Genomic DNA, 24,624 nt, shown 5'->3' with positions numbered 1-24,624 from the left:
ATGAATACTCTGGTTTTCAAATAAACATAAATAAAATTTTTAAAATGACCCTTAATACGAGGATGTCACCTATGCTTATTTGGTCTAAGTTTTCCTAACTTGTCACATGTGTCACCTTAACTTTAAATGTTATCATTTGACGCCCAAACTCTATCATAATTAATTTATAAAGTAGTACCAAAGTCTATTTTGATTATTATGGTGGTTATTACTTTAAATCATTTACTTTCATTTTTTATTCATTTCACTTTATTTTATTTAAAGAAAATTTTTATTTTTTCTTAAAAACCAATCTTCTAGTCCCTAAAAACAAGATGTTACAAATATATACCTTGAAGTCTTAGTTTCCTTCAATAATTGCACCACTTGCAGTGCGAACATCAATAACCTCCAACTTCGTTTCTTGGATAGCCAACACATTAACTTTATGTTCATAAAGATCGAACCCAACTAATTTTATCCTTACATCCCGACCCTTGAATAAAATTTTTGCTAGCTTCTTGCTAGTGTTTTTTTTAATAAAATTCTGCTGTTAAAAATAAATAAATAATTGCACCACTTGAACCAATTGAGCATGAAATCAATTTCATGGGGTTTATTACGCAAAACTTACTATCTTTTGCGCCCCACCTCTCCACATTCAATCCAGTCGGGTAAAAATAGGGTGAAAATGGAAAAGTAGTGTTCTTATTTGTCGATATTACATAATCAACCATATATTTTTCACATTTTTAACAATAATTTTCACAGCGGCAGTAGAGTAAAAAGACACAACAATGTGAGATTGAAGGATTCAAAAACCTGAAAGTGAGATCGGGTCTAGATGATTCAATATTTTCAGAAGAACTCTTTGTTACTTCATGGTATCCATTACTTTTCTGCAAACAACATAAGACAAATTACAGGAAAGAAAAGTATTTAAGAAAAAACAGAGAAACGATGTAAACTGAGAGCAATACTTACCACAATTTGAGCTGCCAAAGTGAAATTATGTCTCAGACATTTTATCAAACATCTGATGTCCAATCCCATGATAGATAACCTCATTGACAGACATGTGCGCATCATTTTTGTCTTGGCTGCTTGGGTGGATCTAATTCCCGCTGGGTAACAAATTTCTATCACCTTTACAAAGAACAAAGTTAGTAAATATGTGAACATAGCACATGTACCAAGAATTACATACAAGAAAGATAGGTGAAGATGACAACATAACACAATTCATGAATCTTTTATTTCAAACGAAAGTCCAATAACTATTATTTACACGAAGTCCACAAATGACACCACTCACGAAATGGGGACTGATGAATCCGATGGAAGATCAGGGGAAGCTTGCGAAGACATGTTAAACAGATGAGGACAAGAAGGTAAAATCAGAAACCCCAGTTTAAGAACTTGTTCAAAATGGTGATTTTAAAGTGAGTTTGATGTGGGATTTGGGATAAAAATGAAATTGGGCAGGAAATCCAAAATCCCTTGTGCTAAAAATAACTTAATTACCTTGATTATTTTGATTCCCACAAAATATGAAGATTGTTGTTTCTCATGACTGCTAAACGTGGACATGAAGAATGGATTTTAAGAAGGAGATGGAAGGTGGACTTCTCCAAAGATAGATTCAGACGACGGCACAGGTAACAGAAGAGGTGGAAAGCGACGTAGCAATCAATAATATTTACATCGGAGGTTTTCTTGAAGAAGCTCACACAAACGAAGCAAAGGTAGGCGGTAGTCATCTGAATGTTTAAAGGGAACGACGACTCAGTGAAAGGATACCGGTTGGAATTTCAGAAATATAAAAAGAATCCCATAGTAGTAATCAATAGACTAAGTTAATTAATGACTGATATCAGAAGTTGGGTTGTGACCATCTTCCCCTTTTGTTGATGGTGGCTGGATCCGTCCTCTGTTTTTTGCTGTCCTCGATCTCCATCTCGGACCACCACTGCTGAGGGGCTTCGCTTATCGTGACTGGAGCAGAGAGAAAGCGAAAGAAAAAAAGGTGAGTCGGAAGAAGATGAAAGGATTTGAGGCGGTGGCAAGGTCTGTAAGAAAAAACATTACAAAAATGCAAGAAGTGAAGCGTCGATGGTTATCATCTGCCATATCTAAACGAAGCAAGCGACGTATGCAAGTGAAAAGGCAGAAATGGATCGGTGGCTGCCCTCATTTTTTTTGTTCCTGTGACCACAATCGGTGTCTATGCCCCGATTTCTTTCAAAAGAAAGAGAGGGGAAATAGGAGTATATCGGCTTAGAGAAATCGGTGTCTTCTAGGTAGGTCGAAGAGAGCATGACACGAATGAAGCAAAACGGTGGAGGAAAACACGTATACACAGACAGTGGGTATTTTAACACCTGTAAACCATTATCTCAAATGAACAGAAACCACCTAAGCGATCAAAAAATAAAGCAGAAAAAAAAACAATCAGCCAATGAGAACAAAGTATTGTACAAATGGCTGTTCTAAATTAGTATGTATATAAATAATCGAAGCTTTTATTGTGTGGGGCATAAATTTGAAAGTTAGCATCTTAAATCCTTCTGCATCCATAATATGACTTATATGGCCCAAGGTCATTTAAGTGGGTCAACTCCCATGTCAAACACAAGTTTTGCTAATTTGTCACCTTCGACCCCTCATCTCTAAAAATATTCATGCGACACTAAAACTATATTAAAATTTTAAATATCAACTAGTAACGAGATTTATTATCATTATTATTCTCAATGATTTAATATCATTTATTTATTTATTTTACTTGAATTTCTTTTATTTCCAAATTAGATTTTTTTTACCAAAAGTTCAGAATTTCTAGCCCAGAAAACAAATGTTATATATATAACATAAGTTTACTTTTGGTATGATTTTAAATAACTATACAATTAAAGTCACAAACCGTTACAACTCACCATCTCTTAAAATATATTGTTCTCAATTATTTATCCAATTATAATAGATATCGGGCCTCGTATCATCTTTTGTTCCCCATGTGAGCATAAGTGTGGCAATATCCATTTAACTTAACAAAAATAAATTTTATTTGTTTTACTTTGCATAATAGCTTCGACGTTTGTTGTCATCCAACCGAGGTTATTTCAAATGCGTCACTCCTCCTTTACGACATGCAAATTTCTTTAAATGACAAACATGTGACGTATAATGCATTCCTTGTACTATCATAGTCAAATCCATTTGTTATGCATTTTCTCCGATTAGTTTTCATACTTCAAATGATCCTATGAGTTAAAGGGTTAGTTTTCATTGTTTACAAAACCAAACAACCCCCTTTAAAGATGAAACTTTAGCATCACCTCATTACTTACATTGAAAAAACATCGATTGCTTCTTGGATTCAACATAACTTTTTTGATGGACGCGAGCCGGTTTCATCCTTATACAGATCATATTGACTTTATCGACCATACCTTGAACTAGTTGAGGTCCCGTATAACGACTTTCTCCTGCTTTTAACTTGAAAGCCGGCATCTAATATTTCCTTCCGTACAATGAGACAATGCTTTATATAATTGTGTGAAGCCGTTTGGTGCATGAATGATAACTATTGTATATCGAATCTTGAAAATATCATGAGTCGTTATTCGTATAGTTATAAAAACCAAGAACCAAATTACATGTAACTTGGTCGAGTCGAATTTGATTAAATCCATTTTTGTTTTATTAGTTTAGACCAATTTTTGTACCACCTTACACAAAAGTTTGTATATATGTAAAAAGTCTTTGTATAATTGCTGAAAATTTATGTTGGAACATGAGCTAAAACATAGTGTTTTTTTTTTTTTTTTTTTTTTTTTTTTTTTTTTTTTTTTTAATTTTAAATATCATAACATGTTGCATACAAATTTCATGACACCTTGTGTATCAAATTGTAATATAAATTAATTTATAACTATAAAATTGCATTTTTACCGAAGGGGTGGTATCGACAAATGACCATACAGACGGGAAACCAAGAAATCTCCACTTCGCGATTCTCGAGGAAAACCCAAAACCAGGGCTTTCTTTGCTTTCCATCTTTCGCTTCAACACAAGATTAGAGTCTGTTTTCTACAGCTTTCTTTAACCCTCTTTTCACTTCGGTCCCAGCTTCCTTTCTCTCACATCGTATGCTTTACGTTTCGCCTCTTCTCGCCGGAAAATCTTCTCACTGTCTCCGTTGCTACACCCATTTCATTTCAACCTACAAAGATTCCACTCACTACTTCGATTACACCTACTTTTGATTCAAAAATCCTTCATAATGCTTCATGGTTTTTTCAAAAATCGAGTTGCATTACTTTTCGCGATTTGGGAAAAGAGTCAAGTTTTTGGTGGGTTTCTTTAATCGACCGTCGTAAAGATTCGAACAACTTCAATGCCTCGTGTTAGAGAGACTTTTGCTCATTTATCTTTATGATTTGACCTGAATTAAATTGTGGGTCCTGGAAAGAAAATCCAAACTTTGATGGAGCATTCTGGTTCGGCTAGTTCATCAGTAGCTGGAACCAGTGGCCGTTCAGTGGCTTTCGAGATTGATCTTAACGAAGCACCCCTTCCGTCTCCCCGAGAAATTGTCGGTGGCGGTGTTTTTGCGGCGGAGCACCGATGCGGTTCTTGTGGCGAACTGGAAGGGGCCATGGTGATATGCGGTGATTGTGGGAGACGATTTCATGTCGAGTGTTTGGGCGTGAGAGAAGAGCAAAGGGAATGGAAGTGTTTCGAGTGTTTGATAGAATGCCGCAGTGGGAGGAGGATCTCGTTAACTGCCGGCGGCGGGTGTGGTTCAGGGCTTTTTGACATGAATTCGTCTCCGCCAAAAGAGGCCGACGGTGTCGAGGAGGATTATTTCGTCAATTCAGAGCTCGTATTAGCAGCAAGCTTCCCCAATCCCAAGTATGTTGACAACTTCCACATCTTTTTTATGCGTAAAGTTTTATACTCGAACAAAATGCTTGATCGAAGATGTTTTGTAGATATATGCTCGCATAATCGATGTCTTTTCATTGGTTTTATGTCGTGAATGATCAATAATTTTGCTGTAAATGGCAGAAAAATGTCCCTTCTGATTTTGCAAGTAATTTAGGGTTTGAAGTATTATTTTGTTACCCCTTTATAAGGTTATTCTAGAATCAAAAATTAAAGAGTAGGATCGAAAGTTTGCAAATTAGCTTATTTCTTTTTCAGAACCAATCCTCTTTCAATACCTATTAGACAATCTTTAGGCATTTTAGGGCTAAAGATCTTACTAAATTCCAACTCTATGATATGAGTGAAGGCAAAGCCAATTTGATACCTTGTTTAAAGAGAAAAGTGAACCCCTTTGGGTTTTCATATGGCAGATTATATGGTATCAATCAATCCTTCATTCTTTCTACTTGTGACATTCACATCACTTAAAGATTACTTACACATGTCATTTGGTTTTGTTCTTATTATAGTTCTACATCATTAGATGATTGAAGCTATGTCCATCATTGACCTTTTAGGGCGACTCAAAAAGATGCGGTTTTTTGTCCCATTGACATCAGTCTTTGTCCTAGATAAATGTGCACCAAACACAATACAACATGTTCTATCATGCCATGTTTAAATCATTAACCCTTTTGGGTGAGACAAAAAGCTGCAATTTTTGTCCCATTGACATCAGCCTCTGTCCTATTCCAATGCATGACAAATACAAGACAACTTGTTATGTCATGTCATGTCATGTCTTTATCATTGACCTTTTTGGGTGGAACAAAAAACTACAATTTTGTCCTATTGACATCTGTCTTTGTCCTAATCCAATGCAAACCAAACACAGTACAACCTGTTCTGCTATCTAATTGACATGAAGCATGATATACAAAAGGATTTATCATTCTTACTAAAATTTATGTCTTTTTTGGATTCTAGAATGCAGGATATGAGGCGTAACCCTTTTTTTGGCTTTACTTTAAGCTCTCAGATGGCTCATCCAGATATGAGACTCATAGCAAGTGGATTTCCTTCTCAAAATCCAGCACGTTTTGCACACATGAATCTTGAAACTGCAACACAAAAAGGCAACTTAGTATATCTTCAAGCACTTAAAGACTACATATCTGAAAAACGAGGTGTTTTAGGAGATGGGTGGCGTGTTAAATTCGAATATTCAGAAAAAAATTACAAAACTTCTGCAGTTTACTTCGCCCCAGATGGAAAACGATTTGATTCAATGTCAGAAGTTGCTCACCACCTCGGTTTGATTCCTGCATATAATTCCTTTGAGAAAGACGAAAAGGGTAGTGGGATTGTTATATTGCAAAAAGGATCACATTCTACAAAAAGAACAAAGAGAGGAAGTAACCTCAAGAAAGATAGTAATGTGGCAAATTGGACACATGGGTCACAATCTTTTCTTGTAAGTTTGTTAATATACTCTTCTTATCATTCAAATTATCAATCTTTATCAATCTTTATCATTTACCCGTTATCTTTCATTGCATCAGGATGGTTTTCCTGTTCAGTTTGAAGACCTTTTTGTTATGTCAGTTGGAAAAATCGATCCACACCTTTCATTTCACAATACCTCTCAAATCTGGCCCATTGGTTATCAATCTATCTGGCATGATAGATTTACAGGGTCCATTTTCATCCATAATGTTTTAGAAGGTGGAGATTCTGGCCCGATTTTTCGGATACATAGATACCCATGCACTAATCAATCAATTCCATATGCTTCAAAAGTGTTATGCATTACAAAATGTGAGTCAACACATGATGATGATGATACAAACATTCACCTTATGCTCACAGACGATTCTCCTCCACCTCACCTTGATGATGATAAATCTTCATGTTCTTTAAAGATAACTTCAAAACCCGAAAATAATCTTCAAAATGATGTGATTGGTGAGTTTATAGTTGAGGAAAGATCGATAACATCCGCTTGGAAAAAAGCTGTGGAAAGTTTACTAAAAGCATGCCGTGAGGCTTATAGGGGTAAAAACGTCCTAAATTTTTGCTGCAACCATCGAGTTGATGAACAATATCTTGGACCAACATCCGATTTTGAATCATTAAGGAAGTTTTGTTACTTAGCGGGCCCGGTCAACAGCATCCCGGATAAGATTTTGACCATTGATGAGCTTGAAGCTTGTTTACAAGAGCTGAGAAAATGGTTAGAAGTTGATAGATTTGGTTTAGATGTTGAGTTTGTGCAAGAACTTATAGAACAGCTTCCTGGGGTTAGTTCTTGTTCAAATTATAAATCTTTGAATGCAAGATGTGAAGGCTCAAGCTCACAAACTATTGGAAGTGGGTTCTTTATGGCTTTGAGTAAAAACGGTTTACAACATTCAGCAGTTTCTAATAGTATGAGAAGATCCCACAAAAGACAAAGTCCACCTGGCAATTTGGTTGCCTCAAATCTTCCTCCTCATTTGATTGGTGATGTTATTCAGGTAATAATTAGAATTTTTAGATTATAAAAGTGAGATAAAGTTTGTATCTTTATGTCTAAAGTTCCAATTTTTTGTTTTCTTTTAGGCGTATGAAATCTGTTTAAGGTTTTATGAAGTTTTGGGTTTGGATGCACCAGTCTCTAGACACGTTTTGGAAAACGAGTTGATGAATCCATGGATTGATAATTTAAAGCCAATGAAAAGATCTTTGAATGATCTTCAAAAAGACACGATAATGAAAGCATGTGAAGTCAACAAACCGGATGATGATGTCAGCGAAGATTCTGATGCAACAGAAGAATGCGAGGAAGAAGGTTATCGAGCAGAAGCAGCTAGCAAATGTACAGGTGTCCAACTGTCAAAGTTCCACATGTCACTACTGAAAGTGTTGATAGAAGACATGTTAGCAAAAGTTAAGGAAATCTTTGATCCGTTTGGTGTTGTGGAGTCAAAGTCAAGAAAAGGGAAGAAGAAAGATGCTGAGGTGGCAGGTGTTGGGAAGAAGATAAATCTTGATATGTTTCCAGTGAATGAATTTACATGGCCTGAAGTTGCCCGAAGATTTATTTTGGTGGCATTGTGTATGGATGGAAACCTTGAATCATCAGAGCTTTTGACTCATGAATGTGGAAAAGTGTTTCATTGTTTGAATGGTGATGGAGGCACACTTTGTGGTTCACTTACTGGAGTAGCTGCAATGGAGGCTGATGCCATGGTAAGATAGATCCACATTTATAGGTGGAAAACGGGTCAACCCGTTTAATATTTTTTCTTGAATTTTATAAATAAATAGTGTATTAGATGTGATTACAGAAGTTACTGTTAAAGTAAGGTCAAAATGCAGAAAAAGACGTGTACTTTAACTATTTTTATCGATTTTAGGTACTTAAACTATTTTAGGTACTTTCACTATCTTCACTATTTTTCAATTTAAAATAATAGTTTAGTGGCTAAATTGATAAAAAAGGTGAAAGTACATTGTGTTTCTGTATTTTAACCTTTTTTAAAGTCTGGGTAATTGGGAAAAATGTCTTTTTAAATGGTTAAAAACAGTAGAATGGTTTAATCACTATATAAAATAGTTAAGTGGCTAAATCGATAAAATCATGGGTTTCTGTATTTTACCCTTAAAATATCAACCCCCTCTTTTAATACAACAATTTAGGAGATTATGTGTTGTTATTTTGCATACATAGAATCATGAATTCTTATGTTACCAATGAAGATTTCTTGAATTTTGTTTTTTCAGGTTCTTGCAGAAGCTTCCAAGAAATTATTTTCATCAATGAACAATAAAGTTGTGGACTTTATCATAGATCAAAAAGATGATACAGGAGACTCAATCAAAGACACAAACATGATTGATGATGATTCCCCTGAATGGACACAAGCTCTAGAACCTGTAAGAAAACTACCCACAAATGTAGGTGCAAGAATCAGAAGATGCATTCATGAATCTCTAAACAAAAATCCACCCGACTGGGCTAAAGACATTCTAGAACATTCCATAAGCAAGGAAGTCTACAAAGGCAATGCATCAGGACCCACAAAGGTTCTCTTTAGTCTTTATAACTTTTACTTATCTTCTTTACACTCTCAATGTCTAGTTTCACTATTTTAACTAACTCAAGTGAAACAGAGGGCAGTTATATTGGTTCTTGAGAGAATGAGAGTGGAAAACCCTCTACAGAAGCCGATTATTGAGAAGAAAGAGAAGGAAAAAAGTGGTGTGAGGACGCTTTCTGATGCTGTTATGAAAAAGTGTCGCATAGTGTTACGTTGTGTTGCTAATGCAGATGAAGATAGGATATTTTTTAATCTTTTGGCAAAAACTAATTTGAAGCCAAATGATCCTGATGATACAGGGGTACTTGGGTACCCTGCAATGGTTTCTCGTCCATTGGATTTTAGGACAATTGATCTTAGATTAGCTGCAGGGTTCTATGTTACTTCACATGAATCTTTCATTGAGGATGTTCGTGAGGTATTATATATTATATATTATATATTACACTTTTGGATACTTAAAAAAACTAAAAAGAAAAAGAAAAGATTGATTCACTGAAGTTATCCTCTCATTTGTTATGGTGTTTTTCTTTTTTTTTTTCTTTCAGGTTTGGCAAAATTTACGAATAGCTTATCGGGATTATCCTGATCACATGGAGTTGATTGAAACACTATCAAAAAAATTTGAAGAATCGTATGAAGAAGAGGTTAGTTAATAACTTAGTACTTAAATACTTTTAACATTTTCATCTTTGTGGGTTTCATTTTTCGTTGGATGGAATGGAATGGAATGAACAAGGTAATGGAATCAGTCATTACATTCCGTAATCATGTTTGGTTGGCCTGTAGGATTGGAATGAACTTTTATTTAAATTTTTTATATTATATGAAAGTTCATTATCTATTTTTACCTCTCATATATACAATTATTTATAATATCTACATTTGTTAATGGGATAATTACGAAAAAAACACTATATTTTTCCAAAAGTTTGGTTTAACAACCAATTTATGAGTGGGTTTTTAGCACAAATGAAAATTAGTTGCTTTTTTAGCAAAAAAATACAATTCATTGTTGTCGCAATAGAATTTTTATCCAAAAATAGGTGGTTTTTTAAGCACAAATGAAAATTGGGTGGTTAAACTGGAAAAAAGTGACAATATAATCCTTTGTTATATATAATTAATGAACTTTTGTTTACAAAAATAAAAAAATTAAACATGATCAAAGCTTATTACAACTCAAATAAGATTATAACAAAAAATAATATTGGTTAACTTTTTTCATTCCAACGGAATCAACAATTCTATTCCATCCTCGATTCCATCATACCAAACACTACTATGGGACCATGGAAAATGGTAAAAACAAGTCAACCTTATATTCCATAACATCTTTGACCAATATATGTATGACCTTTGTACAACCTTAGGTACTTAACCTATTCAATCGAATCATGGAAAACGGGAATAGTTTTGACTCATCAAGTGAAGAAGGGAAAAAAGAGTTAAACTCTCTACTCCTTGAAACAACGGAATCCCCAATTCCCCCTGCACCATGGGAGGATGGGGTATGCAAAGTATGTGGGATGGATAAAGATGATGATAGTGTATTACTATGTGATAAATGTGATTCCGAATACCATACGTATTGTTTAGATCCTCCACTTGCAAGAATCCCTGATGGGAATTGGTATTGCCCTTCATGCAAATCAACTCAACCCGTGCCACAAGATGAGAGGTGTGGGACCCGCGCACTATGTCGCTTACGTGGCAAGAAGAAACTTCAAAAGGAATTTACTCGGAATTTAATGGAGATTTTGGCTCCATTAGCAGATACAATGGAGCTGATGGAGTATTGGGAATTAGGCATTGAAGAGGTTCTTTTCTTGACTTAATTTATTTATAAGAAATAGCAGCTTACTTCGGTTGATTTGTTTTATTTCTTCGTGTTACAACATTGTGCTTTAAAAAATCTACCCAATGTTATGAGTGTCATGGAAATATAAAGTAATTTTCACTTTTATGATTGGATAGATAATAGATTGTGAATTTATAATAAGTAATTTTCATGGAAATATAAAGCAATTTTCAATGCTACAATTGGATAGATTTTTCAAAGTGCAATGTCTTAATAAGAAAAAAAATGAAAGCATGTTGTAACAGAAAGAAATGAGAGTAGATTGCTATATATTATTGCATTTGATGATCATGGAGTATAAAGTTTGTATCTTTTTTTTTTGCAGAGAGTTTTCCTTTTCAAATTCCTATGTGATGAGGTCTTGAACTCGGGAGTTGTCCGAAACCACATCAGTCCTGACTCAGGTGATTCTGAAAAGAAGCTGCGAAAGCTCTACAAAGAATTAAAAAATCAAAATAAAAAAGAGAAAGAGAAAGAAAGCGAAGATACATGTCAAGAAGAGCAGTTATCTGTTTCTAAATCTGGTGATATTCAAAGTCAAATAAAGAAAGAAGAAAATGACGAAAACAAACATGCGGGACCCATGAAAACAGGCCAGGCTCAAGAATCGGGTTGTGGGGTTTCTTCTTTACAAGAAAAGATTGCAACTTTGGAGTCAAAAATAGCAAGACCCGTTGTTAGAAGAGATTATTTGGGTCGGGATTTACTTGGAAGACTTTATTGGATCCTTAGCAGCCCTGAACGGGTTGTTGTGTCGGGCCCACCTAGTCGTAGGAATGAAGGTGAAATTACCAAAATGCCCGAAATGTATGATAATGACTCTCTTTGGACTTGCTATGAATCCGATGCGGAAATCCAAGAGCTCATTGGGTGGTTGAGAGATGATGATACAAAAGAGAAAGAACTCAAAGAGACAATCCGACAGTGGCACATGAATCGAGTAAATGACGTAAACGCCCTTGAAAACCATGTTCAAACTGTCGATGATAATCCCGTGTATGGCACCAAGGCAAGGGCAGCGTTGGAAAAGAAGTTTGGTTCTTTCTCGAAAAAGAACGGGTGCAAGGGTAAAATGGTCAAGAACGGGAAATTATATAGGTGTGATTGTTTGGAGTTAGCGGGGCCTACCCGACACCATTGTTCTTCATGTCATTGGACGTTTTTGACCAACGAGGAGCTCGAAGGGCATAATGATGGAAAATGTCACAATCGTCAAGAATGTGAGGGTCCCACAAAGGGTAAAAAGGTCAAGTTAGTCAAACCGCAGGCTTTGACCAATCATGAAGAATCTGATTCGCCATTTGTTTTTGAAGAAATTCGGGCCAAGTTTTGTACACGGAGTTCTCTTAAAGAAGAAGTCAAAGAAATCGGTCTTATCGGGTCAAACGGGACTCCATCATTTGTATACCCACAAGACAGTAATTCCGCTTTATTATTATTTTCCGAAACGAAAAAATTGGTTAATTCCCAAAACGGGTCAACAGATATTCTTCTATTGGGTACAAATGAGACACCATCTAAGGTTGAAAGATTGAAACCCAAGGGTACAAGTGGAAAATCATTGTTGAAGAATAGAAGCTCATTGAGAATATGCCAATCTTCTTTGAAGCCGTTAACGGGCCGTGTTGTTGAAATTCTTAGGTGTCTTAAGATTAATTTGTTTGATATGGAAACTGCGCTTCCGGAAGATTCTTTGAGACCTTCAAGAGGAGGCTTGGATCGCTTACGTGCTTGGCGTAGTTTGGTAAAATCTTCACAATCAATCTATGAGGTAAAGTTATTTGCAACAAAAAGATTTTATATAGTGCAAGATTAATTTAATATCTTTGAAATTATGTTATTGAAGTTTAGTACGAGTTCACAACAAAATGATATTAAAGTTAGGGACCGGGTCTGACTGTTTGATACCACAATTAGAAGCCTTTTATTCAAATAAATTAGAAGCCTTTGATTCAGACTGTTTGATACCATTATTAAAAGTCTTTGATTCAGACTGTTTTATACCACAATTAGAAACCTTTGATTCAGACTGTTTGATACCACAATTAGAAACCTTTGATTCAGATTGTTTGATACCACAATTAGAAGCCTTTGATTCAGACAGCATGATACCATAATTAGAAGACTTTGATTCAGACTGTTTGATACCATAATTAGAAACCTTTGATTCAGATAAATTAGAAGCCTTTGATTCAGATTGTTTGATACCACAATTAGAAGCCTTTGATTCAGACTGTTTGATACCATAATTAGAAGCCTTTGAATCAAACTGTTTGATACCACAATTAGAAGCCTTTGATTCAGATAAGTTAGAAGCCTTTGATTCAGCCTATTTGATACAACAATTAGAAGCCTTTGATTCAGACTGTTTGATACAACAATTAAAAGCCTTTGATTTAGACTGTTTGATACAACAGTTAGAAGCCTTTGATTCAGACTGTTTGATACCACAATTAGAAGCCTTTGATTTGGTCCTATAGCCTTTGATATGCCTCTTACTGAGTCTGATAAAAGAAGACGGGGGAATCTTAATCAGCAACTATCAAAAACCAGGCTTTCACTATTTAGAATCTTCTTATTAATCATATTGTTTATTCATTTTCTTCAATAATCAAAGTTTGTCAAACACTCAAAAAGACACTGCTAAAGTAATTATCTTTTAACATTTAATGGTCTTTTCAGATGGTGCAAGCAACACTCATGTTAGAGGACATGATTAAAACAGAATACTTAAGAAAAGAATGGTGGTATTGGTCATCCCCTTCAACCGCTGCTAAAATCTCAAATATTTCAGCTCTTGCTTTACGAATATACGCCCTTGATGCAGCCATTTATTACGAAAAACCCCCGACACCCAATCTAGACCCCACAGAACCCCTAACACCCAACAGTTCCAAATCTGAAAAGAAGACTTCTGAAAAGTCAAATGCTAAAGACTCCTCGGAAAAGTCAACCCCAAAGAACAGTCAAAGTCAAAGGGCAAGCAGCTCACCTGTGACAACCGAGGGTTCAAGGCCTAAAACCAGATCAAAGAAGAGGATGAGGGATTCTGATACTTGATCAAATTAGAGTTGCTTTTCTTTTTAGACTTTGTAAATGCTAGAAGATGGGCTTCATTCATTGATCATATAGAAGTTGAAATGAAACATGTGTAGTTTTGTGTTGTAAATATTTGTTTGAATGTTGTTGAGTTGGAAAACAACCATGGTGATTTCTTGAGGATTAACATTGTTTTGGAACTATGAATCTTGTTTTGTGTTTGACATGTATTAGACTGAAAAAAAAAAAAAAAGACGGGTGTTAATGGCATACAATTCTAACTCGTTGTTCTACCCAAAAAACTAAGATGAGATAGAGACTTGTTCAATAATCAAACAAGAAATGTCAAGGCTTATACAAGTTTAAACACATGGAATGATGTGTGAGCTCATATATCATCTTAATGGAAGACATTTTTGGAGTATGTATATGATATGTTTCATGTTTTTGGTATTTTGAATTTGAACGTGGAAATTATTATCATTGTATTTTATGGAAGTAGTATATTATGATTGTATATGAGGTATATGTTGATTATGTTCTAATGAGAGAAAATCATATACTCTGTATAAAGTGACTATGAAGATGGATGTTGACTATGTCGCTATGAAGATGTTAGTGAGAAGGTTTAGAAAAATTAAAAGGCCTTAAATCACATTCAATGATTAGATTGTGTTTTATGCTTCAAAAATCGTTTGCCATTTTTTAATGTTAAACCTTCCACATTTCAAGTTCAATTTTATGTAACGGGACGATTGTTTATTGAAGTTATGATTTGTTAGTTTTTTTGGTGTGACAAGTTACACATTAAACTGATTTTTTTTTCTTAAACATAGTGTATAGTAAGTTAAGCGATCTAAATATATAAAAATACAAACTTTTTTATTTTGTCAAACACTTAAATGCTTATTGCTTATTCCCACCGCAATAAGCTAATCCAAACACATTTTAAAAAAATGTTTATTCTCACTGCAATAAGCTAATAAGCTAAAAACTATTTATCCAAACACCCCTAAAATTCTACTTTTGGAAAATAAGTAACCATTACACCATGATTTGGATTCTGAATAAAAACTGGCATAACATTGTCTAATGCTTTCACATCCAATCCCACTCCATAGAAAAAAAATTGGTTTTAAATTTTGAAATATGAAGTTCTCATTATTGTTATATCGGTTTTGTTACGTCTTTAAATTGTGTTCATTTTTATTTCAATTTTATCTTCAAAATACTGAAATACATAATTAGAACATATCCAATCATCGATATTATCCGTAGTTTTTTTTTTTTTTTTTTTTTGCCATACCATTCATTCCACTACATTTATCAAATAAAATATTACTACTTACATATTCTCCGATCATGGAACACTTTTTTTTTTCTTTTTTTAAAACATATAATTTGTCTATTGTATCAAAAAAAAAATAATAATAATAATAATAAAAAATTGTGGGTTAGAAGGTCTCTACTCTCCGGCCAACTTATTGACTCGCCACTCTCAGCCTCCGTTACAACTTCTTCTCCAGTAAACAACCCGCTGACATCTTGTCACTCGTTAACCTCTGTAATCTCTACCTCCAAAACAATCTCTTTTCAGGGCCGATTCCGAATTTGTGTTCCTCTCTTGTGAATCTCGTTAGGGTTAGCTTCTCTGTAACTGCATTGGAAGCTCTAATGGAGACTTTATGATTTTTTTTTTCTTGTAAAACAGAGAAGAGTTTGAGTGCTTGTCGGATGATTTTTGAATTGGATTTCCGTTTGATTTAGGTTTTATTCCCAAGTTTTTCCATTGAAGATTTAAGTCTGATCGGGTTCAAAACTAATACAAAATCAATCTATGAGGATGTTCATGCTACAATCGAATTTGTAATATACTCTATTTTTTAAAGAGTTGTTGACGAATACAAGAATACCACATAACCACAGGGACTGAATTTGTAATATACTCTATTTTTTAAAGAGTTGTTGACGAATACAATTGCGAATGCAATGAGGTATTAAGAACACAAGAATATAACACTGTCATTGACTTCCAATGGCATAAGTTTCTGTTCATTAATGTCTGTAGGAACACAAGAAAAAAAAGGGACTAATTAAACCAGTTATTCTGATCAAGAAAAAAAAAGGAAACTAGCGTGTAGGAATATACAAGAATACAACTATATCATTGACTTCCGTTAGTATAAGTTTCTGTTTATTTATGGCTTTATAAATCAACCAATTCCTTCATCATAGCAACCCATCACTTCATCTTCAACCTATCTTTCTATTTCAGTTTTTATTCCAAACTTTAAACCGGGTTGATAATGGATAATCCGAGGGGTTTAAGGCTCCATCTAATTTTTGTATGTGCGTTTCTGTTTGCAGAAGCCACATATACTACTTGTTTGAGTGGTGGAAATACAAGTATGGTTTGCTCTGAGAAAGATCGACTTGCTCTTCTCAAGTTCAAAAACAGTGTTGAAGATCCTTCTGGAATGTTGTCCACATGGGTTGGTGATGACTGTTGCATGTGGGGAGGAATTCACTGTGATGCAACCATTGAGAGCCTTCATCTTAGAGGATGTTGGGGATCTCAAGACACGGATGATGGCTGCTACTTAAGTGGTAATGAGGTGAACTCTTCTTTGGAAGAGTTGAGACATCTAAAATACTTGGACTTAAGTGGGAATGATTTTAGATGGAGCACTATTCCTAAGTTCATTGGATCCTTGAAACAACTCACCTACCTCAATCTATCTAATGCTGTTTTTCAAGGTAATATTCCTCATCACATTGGAAATCTTTCTAATTTAAAGGTTCTTGATCTTAGTTTAAACCGAGGGCTGATGGCAGATGATATGGCATGGACTTCAGGCCTTTCTTCACTTGAGCATCTTGACTTGAGTTTGGTAGATCTTGGTGGAGCACAAAACATGGACATGGTGTTTTACATGATTCCCTCTTTAAAAGAGTTGAGTTTGTCGGATTGTGGACTTTCCAATGCTGATATTGGTCATTTTCTAAATTCGAGTAGAATACTTCCCAACATCATACACCTAGATCTTAGTTTAAATTCTTTCAAAGGTCCACTCCCCGGCTTTTTTCAAAACATTTCATCATCCCTAACATTCCTCAATCTTTCATACTTTAATCTTAGTTTGGCATGGAACCTTGCAAACTTTCTAGGCATGATGCCTTGTTTATCAGAGCTGCATTTGTCATATTGTGGGCTCGATAAGACGCATCTATCTTTCTCTCGTCTTAATTTCACCACACTTTCTAACATCCAACACTTAGTTCTTAGAGGAAACTCAATTGAAGGCCCATTTCCATCATTTTTCACAAACATGACTTCCCTAAGAGTCCTTGACCTTTCAGAAAACATGCTGAATTCTTCGGTTCCTATTATGCCTAACCTTCTAGAGCTTTATCTTTCCTCAAACCAGTTCAAGCAGATTGGGGATGTTGGAATCTGGAGACAGTGTCACCTGAAACAATTGCATGCATCAAACAATCATTTTGAAATAGAAATGATCAACTCACCAAAAAACTTATCAGAGTGCTCTCAATATGCTTTGGAATGGTTGGATTTAAGTAGGTGTTCAATTGGTATAATTCCAGAATCATTTGGACGACTGGCCAATTTAAGAGGGATAGATATATCAAGCAGCAGATTGACAGGCCTAATCCCCAAATCTCTAGGAAGATTAAGATTTTTAGAAGTATTAGATCTATCTAATAACCAGTTAAGTGGTCCTATTCCTACATTCCTTGGCAATCTTTCCAAACTTGACCTTTCTAATAATCAATTGAATGGTTCAATTCCAGAATCCTTTGGAAATCTAGCAGCTTTAACATATTTGGATCTACGTTCCAATCAGTTAACAGGCCCTATCCCAACATCAATCGGGCAACTTTCCAAACTCCATTATCTAGATTCCTCTAACAATTTTTTTGAAGGAGTAGTTTCTGAAGCCCATTTTGCTAATCTTTCAATGTTGAAGTACTTGGATGCTTCTTCCAACACCAAGTTGACATTCAATGTTTCATATGAGTGGACACCTCCATTCCAATTGATAACCCTTCGACTCAGTTCTTGCAATATTGTAACTGAATTTCCACAATGGCTTCGAAATCAAAGGAAACTTGGGTCATTAGAGTTGTCCAATGCTACAATCTCAGGGCCTCTTCCCACATGGTTGCGAAAGATGCCCATCATTCCTTTCTTAGATCTCTCTCACAACAAACTCACCGGACCTTTGACAAACCTTCCTAATGGGGCAACTTATGGTCCATATGGATTTGTTCCAGTATTATTTCTAAAAAATAACCTGTTCAATGAGTCGATTCCAAGTTCATTGTGCAGAAGGACAGATCTGGAATATCTTGATCTTTCCAGAAATAGGTTGACCGGGGAAATTCCCAAGTGTCTTGAGAATTTGCAAGGATTGTATGCCATGATACTTAGCTCAAATCGGTTGTCTGGTGGCATTCCAAGTTCTTTAGGTCTCAATTCATTGATTCGGTTAAAATTGAATGACAACAACTTTGTTGGTGAACTTCCTAGAGAATTAGGGAACTTACCAGATTTAAATATCTTAGATGTGGGGGATAATAAATTATGTGGAAATGTACCTGAGTGGGTGGGAGAAAAGCTTACAGATTTGATTGTTTTAAGGTTACATAAAAATAACTTCACCGGAAGAATTCCTGAGACTTTGTGCAAAGCTTCAAATCTTCAAATTTTGGATGTTGCACACAACAACTTAGAGGGACATATCCCTCGTTGTCTAGGAGAGTTGAACGCCATGGTTAATAGTAGCGGATATGGGGCTGGTGACTCTTATGAGCATGATGAGAATGTTGATCAGGTCATGAAAGGTGTTGATCTTGAATATTCAAAAACTTGGGATTTGGTTTATAACATGGACCTTTCAAGCAATCAACTTGTTGGAGAAATACCAGTTGAGCTAACTGCCCTTTCAATGTTGGGAGGTCTCAACTTGTCCAATAATCATCTCAATGGGCGTATTCCAAACAACATTGGAAACATGATGAAGTTAGAATCTCTTGATTTATCTGGAAACGAATTGGTTGGGGTAATCCCTCAAAGCATGGCAGATTTGACCTTTTTGAGTCATTTGAATTTGTCACACAACAACCTGTCGGGACGAATTCCAACAGGAAGGCAACTTCAGACCCTGATTGATCCATCGATATATGAAGGGAACAAAGATTTATGTGGGCCTCCATCGCCTAGGAATTGCTCAAATCTCGGAGAAGACCCAACAACAAAAAGCAAGAAGAAACAAGGAACAGCTGATGAGAAGACTGAGGTATCGCTGTTTTACGTGGATATAATTTGTGGTTTTGCAACTGGGTTTTGGGGTGTTATTGGAGTTTTGTTGTTCAAGAAGCAGTGGAGACAAAAGATTTACATGTTTGCTGAGGAAGCCATGGAGAAGATATATGTTGCAGTTGCAGTCATGGTCAGAGTTACCAAGATCAAGGGAGGAAGAGAAGCCACATAGAACCTATGGAATGCAAGTAATTTTAAATGTTTGTTTTGATTTCTATTATCAGTATTGTATTTTTTGTACTGCTATTTGTATTTTATTTTTGTAATATGGATGTTGTTTAACAGTGTCAATTTTGAAAATTTTGTTGGATTTTGGAATTTATACAAGGTCAGGTAATTAGATTAGATTGTTTAAAGGAACTGAAATAAAGTTTCTGTATGGTAACATTTTAGGCTTAATGACCTAGAAAGGTAACAAACTTTTGTCTTTGTCCGCATTTAGGTAACCATGTTTTTGTCGTTCACATTTGACCATTGAACTTGTTTGACCTGTTTAAAATAGGTAATATGAACAGTAATATTACCCTATTATGAAAAAGTCAAACAACTTTATTGGCCAAATGTGTACGAAAAAAATATGGTTACATAAATACGGACAAAAACCAAAGTTTCTTACCCGTTTTGGTAATACCGGACAAGAACCGTCTTAGGGACTGTATGCCCTAGGATCATGCTCCGACAGTCAATGAACAATTAGGTTAGACTTGGTCTAACCCAATTTAGTCCCAACTAGTCATGGGCTAAGCTGTGTTGCTTGGTCTTTAAAATGCATACAACCTATCCCCTTAAGCGTACACAACCTAACCCCTAACTAGCTGGGCCTAAAATGGGTTGGCCCAAGACTTAACCTTCTCCTCATACACAAGACCAGACAACCTAATTTCATTTCACATCAATGGATCTTATGACTACTTGCACTTAGCACAAAAAACTCAATATTACCAAAATAGGTAAGGAACTTTGGTTTTTGTCCATGTTTAGATAACCATGTTTTTTTCGTACACATTTGACCAGTAAACTTATTTGACCTGTTCATAATAGGGTAATGTTAATGCTAATTACCGATCATATTACCCTATTTTGAACAGGTCAAACAAGTTCAATGGTCAAATGTGAACAGAAAAAACATGGTTACCTAAATGTGGACAAAGACCAAAGTTCGTTACCTTTCTAGGTCATTAACCCAACATTTTAACTTGAAATACCTTGATGTTTCATTTTCCACTTATTTCTACTCTCAAAACAACTAGATGCTGAATTTTGTCGCTTTTCATCTAAATGGCTCCAAGTAAGAATCATACTCATTATCTATTTTTTGGTTGATTTTTTTTTTTTTGGGGGGGGGGGGGGGGGAGGGATCCATCTTAATCTAATTTTCAATCTCTAAAACGAAAAATATGCGTTAATCTTCATAACAGGTCAACAAAATTTCAGCCATCAGGCACAAGTGAGACAACATGGAAGGTTGAGAGATTGAAACCCTATGCTACAACTGGAAAATTATTATTAATTAAAGAATAAAAACCTAGTGAGAATATGTCAATCTTTTTTGAAGTAATTTACAGTTATTTTCTTAAAAAAAATCGTGTTTTAAATTGGAGGGAGTGGTAGCATTTGCTAAAACATTGTCATGTTATGTTTTTTTAGACACCTGGCCATAATATGATGATATGAAGTGGTGATCTATTTAGAAGGTAAACATTTTTTTCTTAAATTAAATAAATTTGTAACGTCCCAAATTTTACGTCTAAAAATTTCATTTTTAAAACATTACTTTAAGAAACATTAATAATTAAAACATTGTTCAGTTACCCATTCCATGATAACAATCTAATTCAAAATTCACAAAAGATAAATAGTCAACATATCAGAGCATAGATGCGGAAACAAAAGTGTGTGTGACATGCTGCTACCGCGCCGGCTCCTTCCCCTTGGCTGAAGAGGTACCTGAAACAACAACTAAAAACGTAAGCACAAAGCTTAGTGAGTTCCCCCACTATACCACATACCACATAATCACATAACATACAAAAGTTGTCAGGCATATCTGGGTGCCCGACCTACCCCTTCGGTCCTTTCGACCGGATACTACCTAGCATATCTGGGTGCTGGCCTCCCCTTCGGTCCTTTCGACCGGATACTGCCTAGCATATCTAGGTGTTGGCCTCCCCTTCGGTCCTTTCGACCGGATATTTAGGGGACTAACTCCCCCTACTGTCTCTAGCACATAGCATCATAACATACTAGCACATAAACATACACAAATAGTAGCGACCCTAGATGAATATCACAGAGACAATCATCAAATCCTACAACTCCTGCTAGTGGGTCGGCATTGTGGCCTTAGACCCACCACTACTGGAAGGTAACTCACCTCAAAGTAGCTGTTGAACTGAGCGGGAACCGACTGTCTACTGCTGCTGCTGCTGCTCCGGAAATCCTCCGGCTGCAATTCCCACAATATACTCAATCAAACACTGTTAAATGACCTTTGGGTAAAATGACCATTTTACCCCTGATCATGACCTAAGTCAAAATCAGAGTCAACTTCCAGTTGACCCGACTCGCCGAGTTGGCCTTCCAACTCGCCGAGTCCCTACCTAAACGCTTGCCCTGAATCCCGTTCCTACTCGTCGAGTTAGGCGACGACTCGACGAGTTCTCCTTCTTAACAGATACTCAAGTCCTTCATCCTACTCACCGAGTTGTATGAACAACTCGTCGAGTTCATCTTCATCCGATGAACACTCGTGCCTAGACTCGCCGAGTTGTATGAACAACTCGTCGAGTCTGTTCTTGATCTATGAAGATTGCCTTGGACTCGCCGAGCCAGGCCATGACTCGCCGAGTCCTATCATGGGTGAGTTCAGCTTCCAACTCACCGAGTCACACCCTGTGACTCACTGCTCAAACTCGATACAGCAAACAGGGGACAACTCGGAGACTCGCGAGCAGACTCGTCGAGTCATATGAACGACTCGCCGAGTCGTTGCCATGCACTCCTAAAATACACAGATTTGCTCGATTCCAGTCCATGCCATTCACAAATCTGGGCTTCTAGGACACGATTCCCACGTAAAGTTTCCAACTTTACGTGTAGACATTCACCAATATGGGTTTTAGGGTTCAAAATGCCTCAAAAGGGTAGATCTAGGATGAACAAGCAACATGGGTCTATAAAGCTAACAGATCTGAGCTCCTGGAGCTCAATCTTGTCCAGATCTAGAGACCAAACAACTTATTACGAACCCTTAAGCATACACAATCTTGGAAATGGCCCAAAAAGGGCTCTAATGGAGCTATAAGGGACAATAAGCTTAAAAACAGAGAGGAAACGAGCTATACCTTAGGGGAAACGTTGGAATGACACAGAGATGCTTGGCCTCCTTCTCCTCTTCTTGATCCCCTCTTCTTTTCCTCAAAACTTCAAGAATAACACCAAAAACACTTCAAACTCACAAGGAAACACGGCTACAACAAGTCACAGGACTCTGAGGGTGAATGGGGGCGAGGTTGGGGCGGATATGTCCTTTAAATAGGGTGCAAACCCCTGAAACTTAGGGTTTCATCCAACAGCTGTGACTCGCCGAGTCCAGGATATGGACTCGCCGAGTCGACAACTTAAACGTGTCCCGGGTCCCGCATCTACTCGGCGAGTCGGACTTGTGACTCGCCGAGTCCAAGGCTACAATAAGAGAAATACTCAAATAAGATTTACGTACCAGGAACCAGGTGCTACAAAATTTTTATTTAACTATTTAAATAAAATAAATTATAAAAAGATACAAGTTGCTAAAGCTGGAGTTACGAGCATTTGAAGCTGAAATATTCAAATGATTAAATGGGGACCACATGTGTTACTCTCCTTCTCTTTCATCTCGCCAAGAGACTAGCGAGCCAATCTTAACGAAACGGACGTGCTTAGTGCATGGTTAGGGAACGGTAGAAATGGCGAGCAACTCCCTTAGCCTTAAGATCAATTTGTTTGATATGGAAACCACACTTCATGAAGAATGTTAAAGACCTTTAAGGAGAGGCATGATTCACTTACGTGCTTGACGTACTTCCTACTTTTGTAAAATCTACATAATCAATTTATAAGGTAAAATTACTTATGAAAAAACAATTTTAAATAGTACGAAACTCACTTTAATATTATCACTACACTTACATCACGCCATTATAAAATACTCACCACTCCACATCATTATGACCTTATTTTTTTTAATTATTTAATCAAAAAATATTTTTTTTAATTAATTAAGTGTTTATAGAGAGATAAAAAGAGAAAAAAAACATGATTAGAAAAAAGGGGTGGCGTATAGACCACATTTCACAATGGATGGTACCATACGAGGATGGTGTGCACACTACCACACATCATCACTTTGCCACTTCATTGCCATGCCAAGGGCATGATAAGTATACCAAGAGGCCTTATAGAGAATAAACCTCCATGTGAACATCATCATGTGACCAATTTTGTTGATTTGTACTTGTCTTTGTGAGTTCCCGCATCATCTTTTTACCAATATATTTGCTTGGGAGATGGTAACCCAAAAATTCACTAGTTGACTTGAAGCTCTTTTTCCTAAATTGTCCAATGGATCGTAATTTCTCCTTTTATAATACTTTTTAGAAGCCAAAAAATGGTTGGTTGACCGTTGACCCTTGAATTTCACTTGTGTAGGTTGAGTGTGAATTTAAGGCTCCCCTTTATTTCAAGTGTGCATTTATGATCAGATTCAAAAGAAACCCACAGTTCTTGTTCTAAACTTTCATACCAGAATTCCAGAATGATGAAAGAGTAGTTATGGTGGCAGTGAGGAAAGGGCAATAAAATCTTCCTCTTTTATTGGGTTTTTGTATTGGTGATGATATTTTGGTCAATCAATGTTAAGAACCCCTTTTCATCATTCTGGTAATAACCCTAAGGATAAAGAAAATCTATTTTTGGCTCTCATATTGGGTCTCTATCAACAGTTCAAATTTAATTTAATTCATATGTATTTATTAATTTAATTTTGGATTAAAGTTGGTTACAATCTTAAATTTCGGTAGAGTCCATTTAGTATTGGGCCTTGGTGGGCCCAATGGGTTTTGGGGTTATTTATGGACTAGTTAGTGGACTACCTTTAGATCTAGAGAATGAGGGTTGGGACTTAGATCCTAATTTGAGATCATTGTAGATATGGCTCAGAGGTAGAGGCTGGTGCGTAACGGCGACATTTGTAGGAGCCATTCATCATTCGAGATGAGTCTTCTCACTATACGTTACCTAGAATGGTATTATATGTTGACCAGAGGGTCTTATGTGTTATGTATGAGATTATGTGCTATATGTTATATGTATGTTGTATGATGTTATAGACCGGGTCGGAGGGTCCAACG

The 24,624-nt window shown here is 36.0% G+C and overlaps 2 protein-coding genes across 2 annotated transcripts; both read left to right on the top strand.

The window, feature by feature from the left end:
- Window positions 1-3,953: 3,953 nt before the first annotated feature.
- LOC111919825 (methyl-CpG-binding domain-containing protein 9) lies at window positions 3,954-14,096 on the top strand. The gene is made up of 10 exons (XM_023915397.3): window positions 3,954-4,896; window positions 5,899-6,385; window positions 6,474-7,427; window positions 7,513-8,142; window positions 8,677-8,979; window positions 9,067-9,411; window positions 9,542-9,640; window positions 10,367-10,813; window positions 11,180-12,625; window positions 13,537-14,096. Exons 1-10 carry the CDS (start codon window positions 4,469-4,471, stop codon window positions 13,912-13,914), a joined length of 5,517 nt encoding a protein of 1,838 aa, XP_023771165.1. The 5' UTR covers window positions 3,954-4,468; the 3' UTR covers window positions 13,915-14,096.
- Window positions 14,097-15,695: 1,599 nt separating this feature from the next.
- Window positions 15,696-19,578, top strand: LOC111919824 (receptor-like protein EIX1). The gene is made up of 2 exons (XM_042897773.2): window positions 15,696-16,650; window positions 16,729-19,578. The coding sequence occupies exons 1-2, from the start codon at window positions 16,200-16,202 to the stop codon at window positions 19,404-19,406; spliced, it is 3,129 nt and encodes a 1,042-aa protein (XP_042753707.1). The 5' UTR covers window positions 15,696-16,199; the 3' UTR covers window positions 19,407-19,578.
- Window positions 19,579-24,624: the final 5,046 nt, after the last annotated feature.

The sequence above is a fragment of the Lactuca sativa genome, chromosome 8, assembly GCF_002870075.4.
Source record: "Lactuca sativa cultivar Salinas chromosome 8, Lsat_Salinas_v11, whole genome shotgun sequence".
NCBI lineage: Eukaryota > Viridiplantae > Streptophyta > Magnoliopsida > Asterales > Asteraceae > Lactuca > Lactuca sativa.
Note: the sequence above shows the minus strand (reverse complement) of the source record. Positions and strands in the feature narration are given on the sequence as shown.